The sequence below is a fragment of the Halyomorpha halys genome, unplaced genomic scaffold (genome assembly GCF_000696795.3).
Source record: "Halyomorpha halys isolate HHAL.00 unplaced genomic scaffold, Hhal_1.1 Scaffold963.1, whole genome shotgun sequence".
In the NCBI taxonomy this organism is placed as follows: domain Eukaryota; kingdom Metazoa; phylum Arthropoda; class Insecta; order Hemiptera; family Pentatomidae; genus Halyomorpha; species Halyomorpha halys.
Genome location: NW_027106713.1, coordinates 315,144 through 342,249, shown reverse-complemented (window position 1 = coordinate 342,249; position 27,106 = coordinate 315,144). Strand labels below are relative to the sequence as shown.

Below are 27,106 nucleotides of genomic sequence, written 5' to 3'. Positions count from 1 at the left end.
GTTTTTTATTAAAACAATGACAGAAATAGTTTAAATAGTATACTGCTTCACGGTATTTTTGTTTAATTTTATAAATATATTGTTTGAAATAAGAGAACATAGGTTTGGTCTGCCAAGAACACTTCGCCTTTGTTGTTTTGATGTTGCTATGGATCAGAGTTAGGCATGATGATATATTAATATATCATGGGCATAATGATATTGTTAAAGCTACTTCAAATCGACTGCCTTTTTGTTGGAAGGATTTAAAATGAACAAACAACTAACTGGTTTGGATATAAACGTTTGTTTGGTCAATTTAAATATTTTTGAAAACTTAAACTAAAATAAACAAAATATGACTAAAACAATGAATAAGTAAAAGTAAAAAAAACACCTTAAACAAAATAAAACTAGCTAAATATATTATGAAGAAGAAAATTAACTAATTTACAAAAAAAACAACAAAAAACAAATAAAAATATAAAATACTGCTCGACGAAAAGTTGATCCACTCCAAGCTGCGACCTACAGCTCTGTAACTAAATACGCCGTTTCAATTTTAAACTGGTCCAAAGTTGATGCAATGGCTCACAAACAATCGAAATATCCCAAAAGCAAAGATGGCCACACTGGCAATTATCAAGGGCAGACAGGGTCCAGTTATTTTAATGTATCAGGCGAGCCGACTAATTAATAAAAATTTATATTCAATTCGAAACGCAGATAAAGTCTGGTTACGGATGTAATGTCTGTTAACGCACTCAAAATGACCAAACTACTAAATTATAAACGCAGATAGGGCTGCTTAGACACTCTCATGGCAACTAATTAGTCGGAACTGATAGTAAAGTGGAAACACAGAAAAGGTCTGGTTACGAACTGTAATGACGGTTAACTCACTGAAAATGTCCAAACTATTAAATTATCGATGCAGACAGGAATGCTTAGACGCTTTCATGGCCGCTAATTAGACGGAACTCCACTAAAAAAGAAGATGGTCGGCCCTTCGGTAGGCAAGGTCTTAGCGATGATTATCAGCCCTTAGCAACTGTCTCTATTACTCATTATAACTCACAAATATAATATACATAATTTTCTTCTCAAATAACTAATCCAATCAAATAATATAAATAAAAATAAATGTAACTAAATTAAATACAATACAACTCAAATACTAATAACAAATTATTTACAAGGTAATTATATATTATGGCGTTAACATTTATATTAATATATCATAATATATATAAGTTAAGGTAGGATGACATCAGACAATGGCCTTAATTCCTATCCCCATAAGTAAACATGGCCTAAAACTATAAATGTAGGACTAATACCAAGAATAAAGCAGTATATACTGAGACTTTGAGTGTGTCATTTCTCTCCCAGTTTTCCTTTTTTTTTTTTGCTATTTTTGCTAGATCCATCGTAACTAGTACCGAAATCCAGGACCTTTAGATCACGTAAGAGTTTCTCTTTTGGCCATATATATTATTATTATTATTTTTTTTTTTGGTTTTTGCCCTCTCTCAGCAGATGAAAGCATGAATCCAATAGTAAGAGCCGTAGCGTTTGAAGTAGACAGCCAAGGAAACGTAATTCCGGCGGCTGCCGCAGAACAGCCAGAGACAGCCGGAATTTGTATCCCAGCTAATGGTGGAAGCCCCACCAGAAGAAGAGGGATTTCAACCTCCACCACCTCTCCCTGCAGTCAGGATACCGGAAGCGCACGCGAACGCCCTTCAGTGGATTAAGATCCGAACAGCAACAATGCAAGATCATAGAACGGCGATTTCGGATCTGGAGAAAACTCACCGGGAAACCTGGTGAGCTAAGTCACTTTATAAAAAGGGGTGATAGGATAATGGAAAGGATCCAGGCAAAGAAGGAACTTAATGCAGCTGTAGTATGCCGGGTAAAGCGGGGTATGGATATGGGAGTAACCAGATCCAGGCGGACGAGGAAACGGAAACACGGTCAAGAAACGGCTAAAGAAGTCGTATGGAGGAGGACGATGGGCCCCGGAGGAAGACATATTCCAGATGTTTAGGGAGAAGAGGAAACAAGTGCAATCGAAGGGACGCTACGCGATGGAACTGTTCTCTCGGATTACAGACAAATTTAGCGAGATGATGGAAATGGATCAGGTCCAGGCCCGAATGCATTTCCTATCGGGCATTTTAAAGGTGCAGCTAACGAAGGTAATCGGTAGAAAATAAGTTCTACCACAAGATAGGTCATTTGTGGAAATCGCACAGGATCTAATAGACGCAGGCGCAAGAGGGGAGGAGTAACATATGGAGGTGGAGGAACCAGAATGGTCTAGGGTGCAGTGCAATCGGCCCAGGAATCTTCAAAATGCACGCCGTAGAAGAGAGGGGGAATATATGTGAGAGGGAACGGCACGGTATATTGAGAAAAGAACAAACCAGGCTAAATCTAGAGAAAAAGGGAGGAGAGATGATCGTAAGTGCCATGGCTGTGGGAAGGTGGGACATCTGGTGGCCCAATGTCCCCGCACAAAGTGTTTCGAGTGCGGGTACGAGGGGCACATTGCTATACAATGCCCATACATGTACCGAAGGCGGGAGACAGACCAGGGGGAGCCCATGGAAGTCAACGCTCTGAGGATACGGCACAGAGCTACTAGAATTAGGCAAGAGGGTTCGTCGAATGAATCGACGGAGGCCTCTGTAGTTTCGGAGACAAATGACGAGAACGACGGTACAGAGACTGGAGGTGAACGCAAGAGCGGACATGGCGCTTGGAGGAGGAGATCTGGAGGAAGGAGAACTGAAGGAGAGATCTGAGGAAGGTGTCGACAGAGGGGCAACCACATGTTGGTAAACTATAGCGTTAAAAGCGAGCTAGGCGGTCTGCCTATCATTCGAGTGAGCGGAGCGAGGTGCCTCATAGACACGGGAAGCTCGCACACCATCTTGTGTCGGGAGGCATTAGAGAAGCTGGATGAGGAGTTGAGGACACTCCAGGTAAAGGTCTATTGTTGTCAATTAGTCACCCTGGGCGGACACTGTAGTGTAGAGAGAGAAGTGGAGATTGGTCTAAATAGATGGGTATGGGAGGAGAAAAGCTGGTGGTTCACATCGTAAACAGTATGCCACGGAAAATCAGGCAATTTGGGATGCGACTTACTGGAGAGGGTAGGAGCGAGGATAAGAACCAGCGGAAAGAAATGTCGTATTAGGTTAGGGGGGGAAATTTTTTCTTGCGTTAAGTTTCAGGGCAACGATAAAGCGAGGGTAGGGGCAGTGAATCGGGTAAGGGATTAGCGGCAAGAAATTATGTCCGAATATACCGATATTTTTTTAAAGAGGGAGAAGTGCTGGGAGCAACAGAGAAAACCGTACATGAAATTCCATTAAAAGTTGAGAGAGTGACATAAAGATATTAGTGCCGAGGGATGTGAATGGGATACGAAGACTTTTGGGAGCCCTTAATTATTACCGGCACTTTGTACCCGAAATGGCGGATCATTTGGTGCCCCTTAATAATTTGTTGAAAAAGGGTTCCAGAATAGTCATTACCCTGACTATCGAAAATAACGTGCGTCGATGCATAGACGAATAGCAAAAGGAACCAACAAGAGAGTTCTTGGGTATAGTTTGGGCTGTGGACATCTTCGGACCCTATGTTTTTGGTAGGAGATTCCGGGTCCATACAGACCACCGACCTTTACAGTGGGTGGGTAAGCTGAAAGAGTCATCGGCAAGGGCCACTCGCTGGAAGGAGCTCCTTAGCCAATATAATATGGACAATGTGTATAAACTGGGTAGGGAGAACGTCGCCGCGGATTGGCTGTCTCGAACTATTACTGTCAATGCCATCGATAAAGAACAAGGGGAACCGTCCGGGGATGTCCGGCAATTTCTAAGGGAATGGACGCCAGGGGAAGAGGATGACTAGGAAAAACCAGAACGGGGTGAGGGTGCTCCGACATCAGGAGACGACAGTTCAAAGGGGAAGGCCCGCGGAGATGGAAGAGGTGGAAGATATTGTCAATGACAAACTTTGTAAAATTGTCTGGAAAACTAGAACGGCCGGTTTGATGAAGATTGATTATTATTGATTATTATTGATTAATACGGGAAGTACGGCAAAAGTTCGGTTACCACGGTCTGGTCAACACCGGAAGCGCGGGAAGACCAAATTTGTCGAGCACTCAAAGACGCGTCCAAACCGGAGAGAACATACCATCTGTACGTGGAGAATTTAGTGATATGGGAGAAGATTAAATGTTTGTCACGGAAGGAGCAGGTAGGGACGGACAGCAATTTCCTCCAGTGCACAATGCTCGTAGAAACTGTTATGGACGTTGAAAGGCAAAAAGAAGTGACCCTCGCGTACCATCAGGGTAAGATGAATCATCGGGGGATAAACGAAACGTTTACAGCACTCAAACACAGATACTTCTTGTGGTGTATGCGACGGACAATACAGAAGACAATAGGGGGGTGAGAGGTGTGCCTGAGCACAAAATACGACAGACATCCACCAAGGGCAACCCAAGAAGAAACTCCCACCGTGGATAGGCCGCTTAAAACCCTGCAAGTGGATACCTTTATATGGAAGGGTTTCAAATGGTTCACAGTATTGGATCTATTTGGCAAGATGGCAATGTCGTGTCAAGTAAAGGATAGATCGGCGGACGCGGTATTAGATGCACGTACCTGGTTACAGTTTTATGGTGTTCCGGACCGAATTTCGTCAGATGGGGGCTGCGAATTTGATAATTCTCTTTTAAAAGAGGAGATGAAGCAGTTGGAAGTGAATTGGCATTTTAATACGCCCGGGCACCCTAAAAGCATGGGTGGCATCGAGAGGCTCCATAGCACCCTGAGTGACCACTTGCGAGTATATAACATGGATAAGGGATAACCATTCCATCCACGCCGTTACCGGATTTGGTGGTGCAACAGTGGTTGCAGGAATTTCAGGGAGACGGCTACTACAGTAGAAGATATCGTCACGAACAACACAGCCATGAGGAAATTGTGGGGGAAGATGCAAAGGCGCATTGAGAAAGAGAAGTGTAGGAGGGTGGCACGTCAGAATCAAAATCTGCGGGACATAATGGGGGACCTCAGGCTTGGGACCCATAGGGGTAAGGAGCTACTGCGCTATGAGGGTCCATTTAGGGTGATCGTCCTCAGACAACATAATACTATATTTCTTACAACTATTTACAGATGATCCTAAAACTTAAACTAAAAATGTACTTCTGGTTCCACTATTTACACTTCGTCAACACATACCTGTTCTCTACACGTACAGTAAAAAATAAAAGGATTACAAAAAAAAAAAAAAATACTATCTTCGTTTGTGCGCGGAGATGAGGATACTCCAGCGTTCTACGGTTTCCCGATGTGGGGACATTCCGGACGTCCTCGTCTTTCAGATGATTTTCCTCGGCTTGTCATTGATGATTTCGTCCACTTCATCCATTTCCACGGGTCTCCCACCGGTTGAACTATCGTCCTCCGATGACGGGCCTCGTTCTTCTTGCTCCTGACCGTCCCTAGTTTCCTCTTCTCCTGGCGTCCACTCTCGCAGGAACTGCCTCACGTCCCCGGAAGACTCACCCCGATCTTCCTCAATGGCATTTACCATAAGCGCTCGAGATAGCCAATCAGCCACTACGTTTTCTTTCCCTGGTTTATATGATATCTCGATATTGTATTGATTGAGGAGCTCTTTCCAACGGGTAACTCTCGCAGAGGACTCCTTCAATTTCCCTACCCATTGGAGGGGGCGGTGGTCCGTCTGTACCCTGAATTTTCTACCAAATACATTGGGTCGAAAATGATCTACATATATCGCTATATCTCGTTTCGGCATCTGTAAGGCGTCTGCTTGCATACGCAACAGGGCGCTCCGCTCCTTCCCCTTCCTGAGATAACACCGCACCAAGTGCGTACTCGCTAGCGTCTGTCGTAATAGCGAATTGCCGTTCAAAGTTAGGAAAGGCCAGGACAGGTTCCTTCTGGAGTTGTTCCATACACTTGCGAATATTATTCTCGATGGCAGGGGTCACGATCATTCGGCTTCCTTTCTTTAAGAGATTATTAATGGGTACCAAATATTCTGCCATTTCTGGCACAAATCTCCGATACCCGATAGTTCAGGGTACCTAGCAACCTCCGAACTCCCTTAACATCCATTGGCACGCCCATCTTTTGGATCGCCTCAACCTTCTGTGGATCACGTGTCCTAAAAAGCTAATTTGCGCTAGGGATGGGATATCGATATAGATATAATCGAAATATCGATATTTTGTCTCCGATATTCAATATTTTGATATCGATATCGAGTAACCGATAATATTGGAAATCGATATTCTCCTTCGATAATAATTCTAAAAAAACAAAATAAAATAATAAAAAAAAAAAACGTCGCACCTTAATATAATTGATAATATACACTCCAATGTATTTATATCACAGATTAGAAACGATATTTCGATATTTCATTAAACAATATTAAGAAAATCTTATATAAAGTTTAAAAATAGTTTTCTGATATTTTGAATTGATAAATGCATGTTCATTTCGATATTCTACATTGTTATTATTATCGATATTGAAGATTAGAAAAAAACATAAAAATACTTTATAAATAAATTATCAATTTAAATAAATTCATATTCCTTTCGATATTCGACAGTTATTAATATCGATATCGTAGATTAGAAACCATGTTTCGATATTTTGTTCAATAGAAATATCAATATTTTATTAACAAAATAAATAAATAAAACATTTTATGAAAAATTAAAAAAAGGTACTTCGATATTTCATTTTGAAAATTTCATGTTCCTTTCGATATTTTGCATTGTTATTAATATAGTTATCGAAGATTAGAAACGATATTTCGATATTTTTTCATCGAAATAATATTTCATATATGTATATATAGTTAACCGTAAAAATTGATAAATAAGAAGATGGTCAGGGTTACCACAACCCTGACCATCTTCTTATATAGAAATAATATTTCATTACAAAATGTTAAAAAAAATCTTATAAAAAGTTTAAAAATAGTTTTTCAATATTTTGAATTTATAAATTCAGATTCCTTTCGATATTCAACATTGTTATTAATATCAATATGGTAGATTAGAAAAAGTATTTCGATATTTTTTCATCGAAATATCGATATATTATGAAAGAATACTATAATATTTTATGAAAAGCTAAAAAAAAAAGTATATCGATATTTTATTTTGATAATTTAATGTTCCTTTCGATATTTACGTTGTTATTAATATCGATATCAAAGATTAGAAACGATATATCGATATTTTTCAACGAAATATCGATATATTAATAAAGTAATATCGTAATATTGTTGCTTATATTCCATATCGATATTATAACAATACAAAATATCGAAAAAAAAAATGTAATTATCAATATCAAATAAAGATATTCCTATTTTAATATTTCTATATGTTATTTTAGTCATTATAAAGAAAATATGGATATTTCGATAATGTAATGTCGGAATATTGTTGCTAATATTCCATATCGATATTCCAATAGTGTAAAATATCGAAATAAATATGTAATTCAAAAATAAAATACCGATATTCCAATTTTAATATTTCTCTATGTTATTTTAGTCATTTTAAACAATATATCGATATTTCAAATTAAATAATATCGTATTATTGTTCTTATATACCATATCGATATTACAAAAATAGAAAATATTGAAATAAATATGTAGTATTAAAATAAAATATCGATATTCCTATTTTAAAATTTCTATATTTTATTTTAGTCATTTTAAACAATATATCGATATTTTGATAATATAATATCGGAATATTGTTCTTATAAACCATATCGATATTACAATAATACTAAATATTGAAATAAATATGTAGTACAAAAATAAAATACCGATATTCCAATTTTAATATTTCTATATGTTATTTTAGTCATTTTAAACAATATATCGATATTTCAAATAAAATAATATCGTATTATTGTTCTTATATACCATATCGATATTACAAAAATAGAAAATATTGAAATAAATATGTAATATTAAAATAAAATATCGATATTCCTATTTTAAAATTTCTATATTTTATTTTAGTCATTTTAAACAATATATCGATATTTTGATAATATAATATCGGAATATTGTTCTTATAAACCATATCGATATTACAATAATACAAAGCATTATTTTGATCATATCAAAATAAAATATCTATTTTCCTATTTTAAAATCTCTATATAATATTTTAGTCTTTTTAAACAATATATCGATATTTCGATTAAATAATATTGTGATATTCTTGCTTATATTCCATATCGATATTACATTAGTTTAAAATATCGAAATAAATATATAATTATCAAAATAAAATATTGATATTCTTATTTTAAAATCTCTAAATAATATTTTAGTGATTTTAAACAATATATCAATATTTCAATAAATGAATATTGGGATATTGTTGATAATATTCCATATCAATATTACAATAGTGTAAAATATCGAAATAAATCTGTAATATCAAAATAATATATCGATATTCCTATTTTAAAATTATATTTGTTATGGTTGTCGTGGTGCTGTTTTCATAGTTATTAAGAGTTTCTTATGTATTTTGATTAGGTATGACATAAAATATGTTTTCCTATGCCTTGCTATGTTATTATTTTATAATTATCATTACTTTAATTCTTTAAATTTTCTATATCGATATTTTGATATTTTAAAATATCGATATTTTAGTTCCGATATAATATTGATATCGATATCGATATCGATATCAATATCGATATTTTTCTTTCAATATCCCATCCCTAGTACGAAAAGAAGATTGCTGTGAGCAAACAACAAAATGGCTTTTTTTTTGGCGCATTAGCAGAATTTTTGCTGCAGTGGCGTTAATAAGTAAGAACCGTGTGATATATGTATGAAACAGTTTTTGATAACAAAACAAATTATAGAAAATTAACAAGCATATAATTGATATGTATCCACTGATCAAATTTAAACTATTGGTGACAAGAGATAAATTTGAAACTACTATTTATTGTTTAAAAACTATAGAATTGTTTAAATTTATAATTTTATTTCTTGTAATCTTAAAATAAAGTTAAAATATTTGAAACATTAAAAAAAAAGAAGGGGATTGTCGTAATATGGTAGAACGAAACATTAAACCTATTCATTCTTACCCTAAATGGTAAATGGACATTGGTAAGAGCCAAATAAGAAACCAATAAAGGAAAACGGAAAATACTAGTTTTTATTTATTTATTTAATACCAGATCGGCCTGGTAACAATTGATAATGGGGATATAGTATCGTACAAACGACACCTATAACCATATACAATGTTATATTTAAAAAAAACTTATAATAATAATTAATAAAAAAGATAAGAAATGTTAATATAGAAAATAACGACATTCGTAGAGCTGACAAAACAAACAATTACTTTCTGGTGAGTAAAAAACAAAACAAGTTAATTTGAAAAAATGACGAAGAGAAAAATATAAATAAAATAAACGTAATGCGAATAATAGATTGATTCTAGAATCTAGAATAATAGATCCTATATTGATAAATATAGAATTTATTACATAATGTTTTGCAACAGCCTGGGCTTCAGTCTTCGGGTTGAAGTTGGGTTTCGGATGATGTAGGTCACTGTTTATTTAACAATCGGTAAACTGGAGTGGAACTTCATGAACCGTTTTTTATGTAATCCTCAATCGACTCCATTTGTAATTCCCGATGCAATTAGTAATTTCTTAAAAAACAAGGAGCATCAACTGACATTCTCAGGACTTCATTTTGAAAAGATTGTAATTTTTTCCTTTTCGCAAAGGATGCCGATCCCCAGACTTCACTGCCGTATATCTGCAGTGGCCTGAGAATTGTTTTAAAAATAAGAACAGTTGTTTCTAGTTTTAATTTTAATTTTCTATTTAGGATAGGATATAACATTACGAAGTTAGTTAGTTTGATGTTGATATGGTGATTCCAGGTCAGGCGGCGGTCGAGGTGAATTCACAGGTAACTTACTGTTTCACTGGCAGGATTTCATTTCACATTTTTACCTTTGAGGATTAGTTCTGGTGGACGTATGAGAGTAAAAACTTTTGAAGTACATTTTTTAATGTTCAGACTAATTATCCATTTAGTGAAGTATTGTTCTAGATCATTAAGGTGATTTTATAAATTATTTCTAGCGATTATTATGTCACGAGGTTGAGAACACAGAACACTGCGGTTTTAGGAGGAGCAGTAGTAATCCTCGCTATTCCCATAACTAGAGGATTTACAGGCGGTCTATGATGTGACATCATAACAATAATCAAATTTCAATTTAACATAAGACTTACTAACTATTTTGATAAATCATAAACCAAACTATTTTTATAATAATGAAAGAAATGAATTAATGTTAAAGAATGAGAAGTATTAAAAAAAACAATTTGTTTTTCTAATTAACTATTAAACTATTATAATATAATGGTGAGTTAATAGTCAACTGTGGACTTTATATAAAGAGGAGATGGTTGGGGTCCGGTCAGTGAAGAACACAAACAAGTAACCATCTTCTCCTCTTTATATTATAATATACATGAAGATTTAGAGGTATGTATAAAGTTGTGCCCATCAAGGGGAAACTTGATGAAACTAAAATCGGTTAAATATTAACAGTACTCATCACCCCATATCAGTCTAGACGGATCTTGTTTAACAATTTCCCATAGCACATGTGTAGCCCTGAGCATGCTTCCTAGAGCTTAATGAAAACTGAAGTGGAAATTGAATTCGTAAAAACCATTCTGTAGCTAATGGTATGAACTATCCAGTGGCGTACATACTATTTGAGCTATTTTCAATATTCATCACGCATAAGAACCTAAAAGATCTCATTTCAAAATAAAATATGTACTTCATTGTGAATTTCAGAAAATCCGAGGTGGAAATGAGAAATTTACGTAGAAACAATAGCTAGTGAATTTTCTGACGAAATTTACATAGATAAATAATTTTATGAAAATTAAATAATTATTTAACTTTGCTATACTTGGCACATTTTTTCCATACTCTACCAAAAAGAAAAAAAATAATGGTTGATTAGTATGTAATAACTGAATGATATATAACAAATAAAAAAACTATATATTTACTAGAGCTCTAGATACACTTAGTAGTCATGAACATTTCGTTTTTTTTATGCTACATATTAGGATCTGAAAATTATGAGTTATGTAAGATTCTCCTTTTACAATTCATATCGTCGAAGTTATAAATTTATAGTTTAAACGTTTAAACAATTGACCTTGAAATAAATCAGATTTATTCTGAGGAAGAACCAGATATAATCTTCGAATTTTTATTTAACGGAAGTATCTGTGGCGTGCATATTGTTAGATAGGCATTCGGTTATATAATCATTCAGAGAAGAGGCACGAATGTTGGCAAAGATGGTTCAAAATGATAATTACTGAATAACGACGTATCGGTTACAACATAAAACATTTCCGGACCCATGATTCTCAAAGCTTAAGCAATGCATTACAAAAAATAAAGAAACACAATACAACCCATGAAGGGTCAGGTCCTTTCTTTGTAAGGACAGTACTTTATAAGGAAGTACTGTTACTAGACCAACGTTTGTACAAGGAGATGATTTGGAAAGAATCGGCCACTAGATTCTTACTTAATCAACATTTGATGAGGCTGGGTGGAACCCGAAGAGCTCTGGAACCCACAGGGTTGACTCACAAAAAATTATTATATCTGCCACAGTTGGATTCGAACACGGGCCCATGGCGTTATTAGCACATTTCCTTACCCATGAGTTAACCACTCCTAAATAGGACTAGGATTATTCATTACCATTTAAATTATATGTAAATTCCAATCTACATATTTTACTCCATAATTGTTATTTGTTATGTGCCAGTTGGGACGAGATGAGGATTTTCCTTGGAGGTCTCTGTGTACAACTGCAAGATCCTTGACAAAATAAAGAACCTTCTTTCTGGACGATTCTTTCTTAGATAAGCTAGACGCCGTTGGGCCGTGCTTGAAGTTGTCCAAGCAGTGATTCCATAAATTTCCTCAGCTGGTAATATAAATACTACCCGCCCCAGTGTACCGTGTTGGTCAGAAAAATGTATAACAGAAATAAATAACAGAAAGAGAGCCATAGCACTTTCTTAGCCAACCATCCTCCAAAAAACTAGAGTCATATAAAGCATAAAAGAACTGAGACAATATTTCGTTGAAAGATTTTGACATATACAGAAAAGATGGGCCGAATGATGACCGTGCATGTAGAGGAGTCCTCATTGCGGTTAAAAAAATCGGGTTTCTCTAAAAAAATAGAAATTGACTCCAACCGTCAAATTATAACCGTAACCTTACACCTCGGAATAACATTTTCGATTTGTAATATATACTTACCACAAGACCGACTTATACAAACGAACGATCTTCTAAATATCTACAATACACTTCCTCACCCTATAATTTTTGTGGGTGATTTGAATGACCATAGCCCCGAGATGGAGTTCAAATGATCTAAATACAAGAGGAAGAATAATAGAAACATTCATAGATCAGTCGAACCTGCTACTACTTAATATTGGAGAACCAAACTTTTTAAGCTCTACCTACGGCACTTACTCATCCATAGACCTCTCCATGTGTAGTCCCTCACTATATAATATTATTGAATGGACAGTATTACCCGAACTTTACGTCACTTTCCAATTCTTATAAATTTTAAAAACTCGAACCATGGCATTGCTAAAAGACCTAGATGGATCATCGAAAAAGCAGACTGGACTCTATTCACTTCGCTCGTTAAACCAGCTGAGACACAACCATGTGAATTAAGTATCGAGGAAGAGTAGTAGCTGTCATCTTCTAATGGAAAGCATATTGCAAACAGCGAAGACAGCTATTCCTAAAACAAAGAGCACCACCAAAAGACCTTCCGTCCCCTGGTTTAATGAACGATGCAAGGAAGCTATTCGAAACCGTAGGAAAGTATACAAGATCTTTCAAAGGAATAGCACACAAACGAATTTCATAGAGTATAAGAGACAAAGAGCCCTATGGAGACGAACAATAAATAATAGGAAATCTGAATTCTAGAACCAATTTGTCGAAACTATAAATTCATCCACCCCCACCAATATAGTGAGGCATAAAATCAGGAAAATGCACAAAAACTATCCAGCAACCCGATAGACACTTCTTTGTCACGGGAAACTGACCGATGACCCTTAAATAATAGCTGGAAACTTTGGTGAATATTACTTAAAAATCTTTAATCTACCCTCCATTCATTCGGATAATACAGAAGATCAGGAACTCGCAGATAACCCTATTCATTACCACACCGAAGATCCAGAAAAAATATAACTCTCCTTTCTCTATGTGGTAACTTAAATCGATTCTCCGAAATCTCAAAGGAACATCACCCGCATCCATTACGCAATGATTCAGCACCTTCCACAAAACTCTTTAAACTGGCAACTCGAATTCATTAATCATGTGTGGAAAACTGGTGAATTTCCTAACGCCTGGCGACAATCAGTAGTAGTTCCAATCCTAAAAGCTGGCAAAGACCCGATTGACACACATCCACCTCATAACAGGAGAGGCCCCTCCAAAATGTTCGAAATGTAATAGCAATCTGAACGTCAAACACATTTTTGAAGAATGTGATCACTACACATTAACTCTAAACCAGTTAGGGATACCAACAAATGTTCCAATGGCGTTGAGAAACGACGAATCTGTAATAGAAAAAGTCATTAAATTCATCCGGGCTGTTGTTCGACGGGCGTCGATGACCAGGCTGTTAAACGCCCTTTCAAAACTAACAACAAACGACTCCAATAATTACTTAGGTGTTGGGGCCTCGATTGTGTGCAATGATCACCAGTACCTATTCTCTTTATCACAGGTATCTTGTAGCTACACAGCTGAAATGGTTGCAATCAACAACAGCTTAAATGTTTTTCATCCTACAAAACAAAAACTGGTCCTCTGTACAGACTCTTTGTCAATGCCACTTAGCTTAAGAAATATTTATTCGTCTAATCCACTAAACCAAAACATATATTACTCATTACAGTCCGCAAACAGAAACGGTATTTCAGTGTTTTTCGCCTGGGTCCCTGTACTTTGTGGAATAGCGGGTAACGAAGTGCAGCAAAAGTGGCGATGTCTGAAGGAATTCCATATCGCGAAGTGGCTGTCGATGATTTCATTGCCCTAATTAAGCAGAGGATTAAATTGGAATGGAGACATGGATAACATCCACTAGTAACGAGTGCAAAGAAAATGTGATTTTGAAGGGCTTTCGAATAGGTCATACGCGCCTGACCCACAGTTACCTTATGCCCCGCAATACTCCATCTGTATGCCTTACGTAACAGAACTTACAGTTAAACACATTTTGACTATATCCCGAACATAAAACTCCCTCAAATCTTTATATGATATACCTCCAGCGGATCTCCATTCCATCTTGCAGGATAACAAACAAACCATAGATGAACTGTTTGAGTTTCTCTATTATTCCGAACTCTACCATAAAATTTAATCAAATTTTACCTCAGGTCATCATGTTGTAATATTTTCACACTTCAATACAATAGTAACCATGAATCCGGACCCTTGTCCCTGTACAAGGGTACAGCCCAATATTTTTAAACTACGAGCATAGGCTTTGCTATTTAGGAAATTAAGGCGATGGTGACCTATACGTAGTCGATGCCTTAAATAATGAAATAAAAACATTTTAAAAAAATGCCTTATATTATATTGTATTCACATTATATTGAAAAGAGTTTTTCAACTACCTACAGTTCTCTTTGTGAACAAGGTTTTCGATTTCATTCATTGGCTTTATATTTATTTCATGATTCATGAGGAAAAGAATTTTTCTTTTCTTTATATTAAAGAAGCCCAAGAATTTGTTGTTTCGCGATACAGATTGCCTAGTCACCTCTCCAGCTTTTATCCCCTACCCGATTTCTATCGCTGCCAAACACAGTTATATTTATCATTCCACAATCTATTACCTACGTGGTAAACAAAATAGCCAATTTTTATTTTACCTTAGAATCTATTGATAACTCATCTAACCCTCCTGAAGTAAAAGCAATGTTTTTTAAGTCTTCTCTCTAGCTACAAGGGCTGTACATGTATCTACACTAATGGGTCAAAATACTTTAATCATGTTAATTGTTCAGTAGTTCTACCTGCGGAGACCATCCGCTACAGTCTTCCTCCACCATTCTCAGTGTTATCCTCCGAATGATATGCAATCTATTTGTCATTAACGCTAGCTCATTTAGTGAATGGGTCCTCCATTGTGATCTGGATTTATTTATTGATAACATTAATCAATAAAACACATAAAAAAGTAAATTTCCTGTGGGAATTACGGGGAACCAGTTGCCAAAGAAGCATGCACCGTATTTCCAGTGCCTGATAGTAACTTGGCGCTGTATGATTACAATAAATCGGTTCTGACCCAATGCAAGGAAACATGGCGCTGTTTGGTCCAAGGTACCTGAAACAAATAATAAGCAAACAATAAACATAATCCAGCAATAAGAACAATCTAGCCCTTGAAGGACAAGGGATCACAGTATAGCCTCTCCCAAAAGGACGAAGCAATCTTCGGATGAAAAAATATCTCAACAAATGGTGGCAATAATTAATTGTGCGATAATTCAATAACCAAATTACACTTAATGGTCTCTGGGAGGTCGTTGTAAACAATAGGCAATGTATTTTATAGATCGTATCAATATTAGATCTTATATCATAATACAATATTGACCGAGCGGATTCAGTAAAAACATTATATTTCCAATGAAATGCTCAGTCACCATGAAATTTTCGAAGGTATTGTTTATCATCCTTTGTATATGCGTTCCTCTTCCGACTCATACACAGGAGCTGTTCGCGGTGAGTATTGGGAAATTAATTATTACGTGTAACGTAAACCTATGAACTAGTATATGTTACATGACCCTATGAAATAGTATATGCAGTATATTCTGCCCAAACTGGGACACTGTTTTTGGGAGAATATTTAGGAGAAAAACGCATATAGTTAGTAACCTTTTTTTTTATTTATTTCTATGTTGGCACGTTTTGTAAAATTAAAAACTAAATTATTGAACTTTAAATTTTTATTTTTATTCATCTATTTATTTATTATATTGTGTTAATTTGTTTTAGCAATTTGGGTGATTTTGAAAAAATAGAATAAAATACCGGGCAATTTAAGTCAAAATTAATTTTCGTTAATATTAACTTTAAAACCATGTGAATATGTGCTGATGAGACTTACATTTTTTTCTGGAAGAAATAAACTTTTCAGGATTTTAATACTTAATTTTAATAAGGTTTCAGGTATTTTGCCCATTATCCAGTTCACTCATTGTTGTGTCTATCACTTAACTACCATTTCACTATGGTATGTATTATTTTCCATAAACATCCTTTTATTTAGATTATCTTTTAATCGACGTATCAGCTTGGAAAAAGAAGGAAATGGGAATTAAAGGTAAGTAAACCAAGGAGCCTTTGGCGGCGTTTCGCACCTGATAATAGGTTTGTACCCAACTAGAGGGAGACTGGTTCAAACGGCGTATCAAAGAGGTTCTCTGAAAGGACAACTGACCAGGTAAAACGGCGGTACCATTAGATATCTGTATGGGCTACATCTGAGAGGAAAGTGCCTAGGGATAGGTAGGACATCCAGTCAGTCAGGACGAGCGGAAGAATGATATCGGTCAACAAGGAAGGACATTCTAGACAGAGAACAAAGATCCACCGACAGGGACCGCACAGCGGAGAAAGATTGCTGCCATCGCCAAAGCTGACAGACGCATCAAGATACGTAAGACCTTTCAGTTTGTATTTTGAATGGCAATAGTAATCATAATTGCAGCATTGATAAACCTAGAATCAATATGACCATAAAAGATCCCAATTGGTATTTCCCAATTCATATTATAACAATTAAACTTTACGGAAATAGGTCTACTATACTCTCTTAAGAGGTTCTTCTAGCCCAAATAGTATATAGTGCTATATATAGGTTATTCAAGCTGTTCTAAGGCTGAACGAGGGTTCAACGACAGCATTTTATTTATTTACATATACATTCGGATTTCTATTTCTATTATGTATCTCTATCGGTTCCTGTTGGGAATTGACTTACAATTCTAGGGATTTATGTGATATATTTAATTCAAGGACTAGATACCATAGATCCCCTTTCTATGGTATGCCAGGTGTAATTAATCATTGGAGTTCTTCTCCAACGGTATCGTGTTTATTAATTTACTATGCTATTATTATGAGGTAGCATGGAGGGATTCTTAATTATAAAGTAAACTCTTGTTTGCATTGATTTATATTTACAAACATACATAATTAAGCTAAGATAATATTATGAGAGGGCATGATAGAACTGTTTCCTTAAAGTCTAATTAATATACTTTGAATTGAACTGATAATATGATTGAACTGTCAACTGGAAAGGTCATTAAAAAATTAAATTAAAAACAAATCTCTCTTTGAGATTTAGCAATAATAATAATGAAATATGATGTGAATATCGCATTTTTGAATTCCTGAGATTATGTTATTCACTAGGAATATTTTTTTCGAAAGTCATATTAACAGAGATGTAAAACTTCATGAGAAATAAATACTTATGATGGAAATTAATTTTGAATTGGGTTGCTTGGAATTATATTATATTTTACTATAATATTGCTGATATAAAAATTATGAAAAAATAAAAATGGAGAATTAGTTTCATATGAATTAAAATAATTAATAAATATAAAACTTAGCAATGATATAATAAATTTGAAATTTAATCTCTAAAATGAAAATAATTTATTTTTTTGTTAAAATAAAAAATAGTCGTGGGAATGCTTGTGAAAGAGGATTTTGGAGTTTACACTTACAAAATTTATTTATGATACAAACGGGAAATAATTATAAAATATAGCATGTTTGTGGGTGGTGGTAGCAGCGTGGTAACGCTCCTGTATGCCAACCCAAAGGTTGGGAGTTCGAGTCCCCAGTCCTATCCGGGATGTTTTCAAGCATATAATTATACAATGTTCACTCACAACCTCCCCCCGGGCGTGAAGACAACAGCCGTTAGACAATGGACGTTACTTACAAAAATAGGTGTAGGAGTGACGAACCCAGCATATGAAAGCCACGTCAAGAAACGAGCGATGTATTAGGACGCGAGTTTTTCCATTGTCTGTCGCCCATATAATAATAATAATATTGGCATTTATAACTATACATAGTGCCGTGTACGGGGTTTTCGGGGTTCTAAGTCCGACTAGGGGTTCCCCGTACTCGTATTATATTGAAATTTATTCATATATTTATGTATTTATATTTTATGTTTATATTCTATGTATTTATATTATGTATTTGTATAATGTATCTCTATCGGTTCCTGTTGGGAACCGTTTGAAAAAGTATGCGCTATATTTAATTCAAACACTAGAGACCATAGACCCCTTCGCCACGGTGTGCTAGATATGAATATCTATAATTAATCATTCGAGTACTTTTCCTACGGTATCGTGTTTACCAATTTACTATGCTATTATATATGAGGTGGCATGTAGGGATTCTTAATTATAAAGTAAAGTCTTTGTTACATATTTTATATTTACAATCATATATACACTAACAAGAATAATATTATGAGAGAGCATGGTAGACATGTTTCCTTATACTTTATTTGTTATATTATAAATTGAGATGTAACAGTTGGGACCTTTGATATTTATGCTGACTCTAAGTTATTATTTCTATTATTCTCATTCAAATTACAACAGAAAAGGTCTTACTTGTTTTAATGGGCTGGTCAAGCTTGGCTGTACTAGCTGAGCGGTCTTGCGTCATTCCGTCCCGTCATGCCGCTGCTGCGGCTTCGCGACCCCTGCGATGTGTGACTTCCTCCTCTGGCCTCCAACTGGTCAGCCGCTCTCTTTTCCTCCAGACTCTCCCCTTCCAGGGCTGCCCTCTTCCCAGACTCTCTTCCATGGTCTTCCAGTGTTTTCCCAAAACAACAAAAAATACTTCCAAATATCCCTTCCCCGTTCCTTCTGCTCCATTTTGCTTATTTTATCCCCTCACCTTCTGACTCCTCCCCCTTTTGATTTTTGTTCTTCTGATTCGTTTTTCTATGTTCAGAGAGGGTGAGAAGGTCCAATGACCTTCGGCAAAAGCCGGTGTTTCCCTCTCTTTCATGTTTAAATTAAGGCGGCTTTCTTCTTTGACCGAGCTCGCTGTATTTTCCCCGACGTTTTTAGAGTGGCCACGTGTGAGATAAGGGCTGTTTATTTCTTTACCTCTGCCTACGCGGCCAACCTTTCCCAGGAGTGCATGAGGATCCTTAGTGCTTACATATATCTATACATTACTTTTAATGTTTTGCCGATCGGGTCTCTGACAAGTCCCAGCGGTTGCTTTGGTATGTCGACAAAAGAAATTACTTAGCGCTAAAAGTTCCAGCTGGTGCCTCCCACTACATATCAATAGTGATAAATCGAGTAAATTTGAAGGAAGATTATAATAGTACAGGCATGTAGAGAAACTACCCATTTGTAGCACTCTAAAAATATTTTTACATTAGAAGGTTTCAAGGCAATCTTCTTTTCAGGCGCCTCGGAGGATTGTTAGGAATGAAAGAGGAAGCAAGGTTGGAAACTAGTGGGTTTGAGTAGTTAGGGAGTTTATAATGGAAAGATATCTGGTTCGGGCTAGATTATGGAATATTAAGATCTTTATGGATGATTTTATTGTGACAAAGTATGAGCATTGAGGATTTTACGAAGGATTTTGGATTGTAAGGATTGGATACGAGAGAAATCCGAAGTTTTAGTGGAGCCCCAAAGCCTAGCGGTCCAGAAAGGCCTTATTATAGTTGAGTAGATCGGTATGTCGTAATTGATTGGAAGTTTTAGACCGTTTGTCTATTAAGTGTTATAATAGTCGGAATCGACATGCAGCTTCCTGTCTCTTCAAACTTGTATGAGGATTTCAAGCTACGAGTTTATTCAGATGTAGTTCAAGGTAGCGGATCTGTCTTACAGGGGTAAGAGTAACATTATTTAAGAATACTGTAGCGCAGTCGGCAGGTTAATGATGAAGAGGAAAGGTGATTTAATAGGATTTGCTGGGATTTATTTTTATCCTCCGATTTCGGCACCATTCGAAGGGTTATGATTTACTGCAAGCACAAATGTGTCATCGCCATACTTAGTGAGTGTAGTGTTAGAGTTGGTTGTGATGTCAGCTGTATAGACTGTGTTGAAGATGGGACCGAGTATACTACCTACCCAAGATTTTAATCTTAAAAAAAATAGGTATTCTCGGATCCCAATAGAAATAACGCCGGAATACTGATTGAAAAAATCTACCTAATTTGGATTGTGTATAGAAAATAATAGCGGTTTTTTCTATTGATAACCGATTTATTGATCTTTTATCGGGAGTTGAGGTCAGTTGGACACAGTGGATCGGAAAGTTTCACTGCATCATTTAAAGCAGGCATTTGCATGTTCATGGAATTGTGTCACCTTGCCTAAAAGTGAGATAGTCCCATCCAAATCTGGTTAATTACATTATACACCTCTGATCACGTTAAGTGTATAATGTAAATGTACCCTTATAAGATTTTTTTTTTTTTTTTAGGGACCATACCGACTCGTGTTACACCAGATTGAACAATGCGATGAAACAGGAACTCGTCAAATTTATGTCACCAGTACGAGAATTAGTAAAGTCAGCCGTACCAAATATCTTTACTCGACGAATCTTACAACTGAAGTTACACTCAATGATGACGTTACGGTAAATATAACAGATGTTTTTTAGTCATAATAAATTTTTTTTAGGGACGCAAATTTATCTTACAAAAGTAGCATACTAAAAATTGTAAAGTGTCAAGTAAAAGTTTTCTGATGAGTTCACCGCACCATATTTTTAAAAGCTTACAATATCGACAGCACAAAGCCAACGTGGTGTGCTCAAATATTTTTGTGAATAGGGAAAAACAAGGAGAAGAGAAAAGCGGTGTGCCTGATGAGACAGCTGAGTTGGAGTAGTGGGGATAGCAGCCTAATCCTATCAGTCCACCCAAACTAATAGGTGTGCCTTTATTATTGTTATTATTTTTCGTCTATTCTCGTCGTTTTAAAGTAATTGTGATATTTAACTTAATTTTTTGAATCTCAATATGGTCAATTGCAAATTATGCGGAAAAACTCTAAGTCGTGAAGAAAAAACTTTTTTTTTATTTTATTATATTTTTTTTGTTTATTATTTTTTTAAAATTATTTATTTAATGTAATTTACAACTGTACAAAATAATACAATGGGTAAATATGTAATATGTTTCATATACACTTGAATATCATGGGAAGGAACCACCCATTGGTGGTACTTCAAACATTATTTTAAATTAGAAGGTCGTGCAGTAAGTGTCAGAATCTTGGCCACACAAAAGCCTACTGCCACCATCAAGCCAGATGTGTTAAATGTTCTGGCTCACATCCATCTGATACCTGTCAGAAGACTGGAGAGACTCCAGCTAAATGCGTACTCTGTGGGAAAGAAGGCCATTCTGCTAACAACAAAGGTTGCGAAATATACAAAAATATGCAACGCCAAAAAACCACAAATTCTGCATAAAAAGAGTTCAATCAAAACAAAGTGGTTCTAGGAGAAGAACTTGCTGCCTCATCAACGAGCGACGTAGAACATCGAACCCCGGTCAACAGTCGCTTACAACAACCCATCAACTCCAGAAGACAGCCTTTTATTAAATACGCAGAAGTAATTCGTCGAGTTCAGGCGCCTCAAGCTTCCCATCCTCTCCCTCTGACATCCCACCCTCAGCCTTAGTCCTCTGTTTCTCTCCCTCAGACTTCACAATATCAGTCCGTAAGCTCCTATCCACAGACTAAACCACCTACAAATGACTTTCCAAAAACGTGAAAATTCCTACACAGGTCGATCCTAAACTCCCTCCCTTATCCCAAACTTCCTCTTCGGTCAATCTTTTCCCCGAACCTCCAGTAATCGAGGAACCAATTCAACAATCTCAATGAAGGGTTCAATCCCTACCTAGACCAACCTACACTCATGTCCATGATCAAACCTTCTATTCCCAAAACAGCCAAAATCCACCTGAAATAACATCTATTCTTTCCTCCTTCCTTCGTGATCTTCAAGACACAATCAAGCCTCTTATCTCACTCCTAACCAGACTCAATGAAATCCCGTTCTATTTAACTAGATGAACAAAAACACCTTAAATATACTTTTATGGAATGCAAATGGACTACATAACTACCGAGACGAACTTGACATATTCCTCCATGAACATTTTATCGACATAGCACTACTTACTGAAACATATTTCACAAAGCATTCTTACTTCTACATATGCGACTACATTACATATAGAACAGATCACCCTGACAACACATCCCACGCAGGTTCTTGTATCCTTATTCATAAATCTTTACCTCACTCCCTTATTCCTTCCACTCCGTCTGATATTGTTCAATCAACATCCGTCAGCTTATCCTCTCGCCCGTTTAACATTACACTTTCAGCTATATATTATTCTCCAGGTATTTCCCTTTCCTATCGCCATCTTGACTCCTTATTCCAGTCCCTTGGTCCGCGATTTATTGCTGGAGGAGATTTCAACGCCAAAGATCAACAGTGGGGATGCAGAACGTCCAATACTCGTGGTAGGACTCTTTCCCGAGTCACAACATCCAATAGTTACTCCATCTTCTCTTCTAAAAATCCTACTTATTGGCCTACATCCCTTAAAAAACGTCCCGATATCCTTGATATATTTGTTACTTCCCAAATACCCACATCACAATCCACAATTCAATCTTTAGATGACCTCTCTTCAGATCATAGCCCGGTTCTGCTTTACTTCATCATTTTAATCCTATTCCTAGACCCTCTCCCCCTTCAATGGTTACAGGACAGGTAAACTCGAAAAATTTTCGGACTGATCTTGAAAATGTACTTGACTTAAAAATTCCACTAAAAAAAAAAGAACAGATCGACTCTGCTATCGAAATACTTTCTAGATCCATAGGAACTACCATCACTAACAATACTTCACCAATGAACATAAAAAGTTTTAGAGAAAAAACAACTTACCTCGTCACATACAAGCATTATTAACAGAAAAACGCCGGGCAAGAGCGAGGTGGCACAGAACAAGATATCCACGGACAAAACTCATTACAATAAATTGACTAACAGACTAAAAGCAGAAATTAGAAAATACAGAATACAAAATCTCCTGAACTTGACAGTCGATTTTATAAATACAGTCATTTTTGAAGTGTTTTCTCAGATTTCATTGGTATTTTTTGAAATTTAAAATAATAGATAAGATTTCATGAATTAAATAATTTATTAATCATTGTTTTAAAAAATTGGATATGCAATCACTATTTTTGTATTCCTTTTATTTCAGGCTGAAGTGGAAGTAGCCAAATTTGGTAACGGAGGATGGAGACCCCACTACATGGAGATTGATTTCCCGAACGGCTGTACCTCATTGAAGCAAATGGCACCTGATCTATACGATGCTATTATTCATCTAATTCACACTGAGTGCCCCATTCCACCGGTGAGTATGCTCTCCATTTTCGCTAGTATGATACCTGACCTCCATGATGCTGTTTTGAAACTTATTCATACTGAATAACTTACCACCAGTGAGTATAGTACTATGTTTCTGGCTACCCACGGTTCAATGGCGAGTGGGGATTCAGAAAGCACATTCATTATATATTTCTATCGGTTCCTTGTGGACCAGCCTGCAGTTCTCAAACATATTTTAGACTAGATACCACTTAGGTGCAAGATACCACATAATCCCATCCCACCATGGTAAGGTAGATATAATGTGTATATCTTTTTCAAAAGCATCGTTTTCACCAATTTACATAGCTATGGTAATAAGGAGGCATGCAGGGTGTTATGTTTATTAAATCAAGTTTTAGAGCACAAAATAACTAGGTTTATTTCGGGTATTTACTGAGAAGATATATTTTATATATGAGACCACATGAGTAACCGGTTGATATAATCATAACTAATATTGACATGAAATTGTGAATAATAGGAATATCATTTTACTGAATCTTTGACGGTATGCCACTTAGGAAGTGAGTGGTGTGAGGTGTGATGAGAATATGAATTCATCTTCACAACATAACTTGGCTATGTATAGGCCATTCTCCCATTTCATACAAATTTCAAGGTTCAGAATTCTCTTTTTCCAATGATTTTGTTTTCATGAATTGCTCCAAGGTAGGCTGCTAATGGTGTTTACAAAAAGCACATATATGTAAACATTAATCTATTTGTCCCTAGATGGTGGCCACAGCAATTCCCTTTGTTCCTTAAATTCTATCTTCCTCTCAGTTGAGTGGTAAGGGAGATAAGTTTTGTGGATGAGATTAAAGTGAACCATTCCATATGAGGCTCTTAGAACCAGTATTTATAGATTATTGAACCCCACATTATAGATTATAGAAACACAAATTAATTGAAATACAACGTTATTCAAACCTACGTTATAGGAAATATCACCGTGTAAGGGAGATTGGAGATGAAATGACACTCACTCATATAAACACACTCTCAAGGGAACTAATGCTGGTGGTATAGAAAGTTGTTGATATTGTAAATAGTTTTTATAATTTGTTTTTGGTATGTTGACGAGGATTGTTTGTAAATTGGTGGGGAGAGTTACAGTCAGCTGTTACTTCGATGCCAGGTGAATTAGTAGATCAGCTCATCGAATGTGTATAAAGAGATTTGCTGAAAACAATAAATCCAGTATTTTACAGTAATCCAAGCGTGTCAGATCTTATTCCTTCTTCTCTTTTTTAAAATTTTGCTTTCGCCAATACTTAAATTTTATATATATATTCTATTCTGAAAAAGAAATACCCCCACCATTTTATTGCTACTTCATAAAATTCATTCATTACTTTTTAAATTTTTACTAGCCATTATCACAATAAATTATTGAAAATCGAACATAAACTAAATTATTGTACATAAATATATAAAATACAAACAATAAATACAAAAATATGAGATGATGAAGAGGTTTGCTATGAGAGCAATTAGCCTTCTGATATTACTTGCAAAAATATTAATCACCTTTTGTATGATGTTGGCCTTTTTTCGACAAAAATTTTGGGCTAATTAAAAAGGCCAATTGTAACTTATAATAGGAAGAATGGAATCCAATAAAGGTGCTTTTTTATTCGTTCCCCCCATTATATTTAGAGATAAGTGTATGACGAATTATTGCGCTCGTTGAATCTTACTTTTTTTTTTTTACCGAAGAATCGACATATATCTATCTAGTCTCTTCGAAGGTGTGGTGATTTTGTGATCCGTAAAGATGTCAACTCAACAATGTTACCTTCCTAATTATAGCATGTTTCCAGAATGAAATCATCTATCAAATAAGTTCACTATTTTCTTTATTTTTTTTCATATGGTCCCAAATATGTAGGTAGGAGCCCCCAGTTCCCCTCTGCCTTCGTCCGTGGTTGCCATCAATGAATGGTAATAAAATAAAGATTTCCAAAGAGTTCTTGCCTAAAGGTTGCATTAATGGGACAGATAGATCACAACCTTTTTTTCTATATGACTTCTAGCGCTGTCTATCGTAAAAACAGATAATTAAGAACTTCCATTAAGTATCGGTGGGAAAATTAGGTTATAAATATAAGAATAAAGAGACTTTTTCTGCCATTAAAGTGAACAACTTGAGTTGTGGGACAGGTGCGAAAGATAGATATCGACACTTCATGTTTAAATTTAGGCCTTTAAACAAATTTATACTCAGATAAAAATCCTTAAACAAGCTGAGGTTATCTCTTGGCCAGTAGATGCAATTGAAGTATTGTCGATTTCACACAGATACTATAATCTCAGTGGGACTTAAATTTGTATGTTTTAGTAGAATGGCCCATGTATTTATAGCACGACATTTGTTGTTAATCACACAAGTGTGTTCTTATATTGATTCTGTACATATTTTCACTGAAGAATTAACATTACGTATCTCATTTTTTGAAACGTTTCAGAATTTAAAAAATATACGTGAATTAGTATTTAGGTTTTCTAATCATAAGGTTGATTTGAAGTTTGTAATAGTCTTCAGATTCACTGGAAAAATTAAAATAAAAGTAAGTTTATATCTCAGTTTCTTTAAGAGACACCTCAAGTTCCTTCTGGAGTAATGATTTGTTGAATATATTTTTCGTTCTTTCAGGGAGTGTATGAAGTAAGCAAATTAGACATTGAACGCATCCATGTTAATCAGTCTTTACCGGAGTTCCCCTACGGAAAGTTCCGAACGGATCTGTCCATGACAATCAACGGTACTTTGGTTGGCTGCATCAGAGGCTACGCCGACGTGGTACCTTCTCAGGAAGCACAAAAGAAGAATCGGAAAAATAAATCTTAACTCCTTTGTATACATAATCATTTTTAAGTTATAAACAATTTCATAATTATGATAAAAAAATAAATAAATATAGCTATCAATACAAATATCACTCCTTCACCATAACTCGTTTCCTAATTTCGTAACTTAAAAATTATGGAAATTATTTATTGTAAAATAATAAAATTAACAATTTATAAAAACAAAAAAAATTTGTAAAATTTTGAACATGAACCAGTGAAAATATTTGGTGAAAAATGTAAGAGAATATCAATTTAACATTAAAAGAAACTGATGCTACTCCTTCAGCTGACATGACTCCGAAATGGCTTGCTGTCAGCTGAGATGGGACCCAATCAGACGTACATTTATATATATCAGCCGCACAACTCATATAAGCTGATCGAATGTATATAAAAACGAGTTGGTCTCAATAAAAGTCAGTGTTTGAGTAGCAACCGAGTTGGTGATTTCTCTCTCCCTTTTCTTTGTTTTACCAAACGTCCAACGGGTTCC

General features: G+C 35.6%; 1 protein-coding gene across 1 annotated transcript in view; it reads left to right on the top strand.

The window, feature by feature from the left end:
• LOC106687429 (uncharacterized) overlaps positions 1 to 26,711 on the top strand; it is a gene marked incomplete at its 5' end in the record, with an annotated part of 40,413 nt that extends 13,702 nt beyond the window's left edge. Inside the window, 3 exon segments of the mRNA XM_067045046.1 lie at positions 20,767 to 20,925; positions 23,588 to 23,743; positions 26,417 to 26,711. Coding sequence (XP_066901147.1) covers positions 20,767 to 20,925; positions 23,588 to 23,743; positions 26,417 to 26,611 — 510 coding nt within the window.
• Between the last annotated feature and the right edge of the window lie 395 nt (positions 26,712 to 27,106).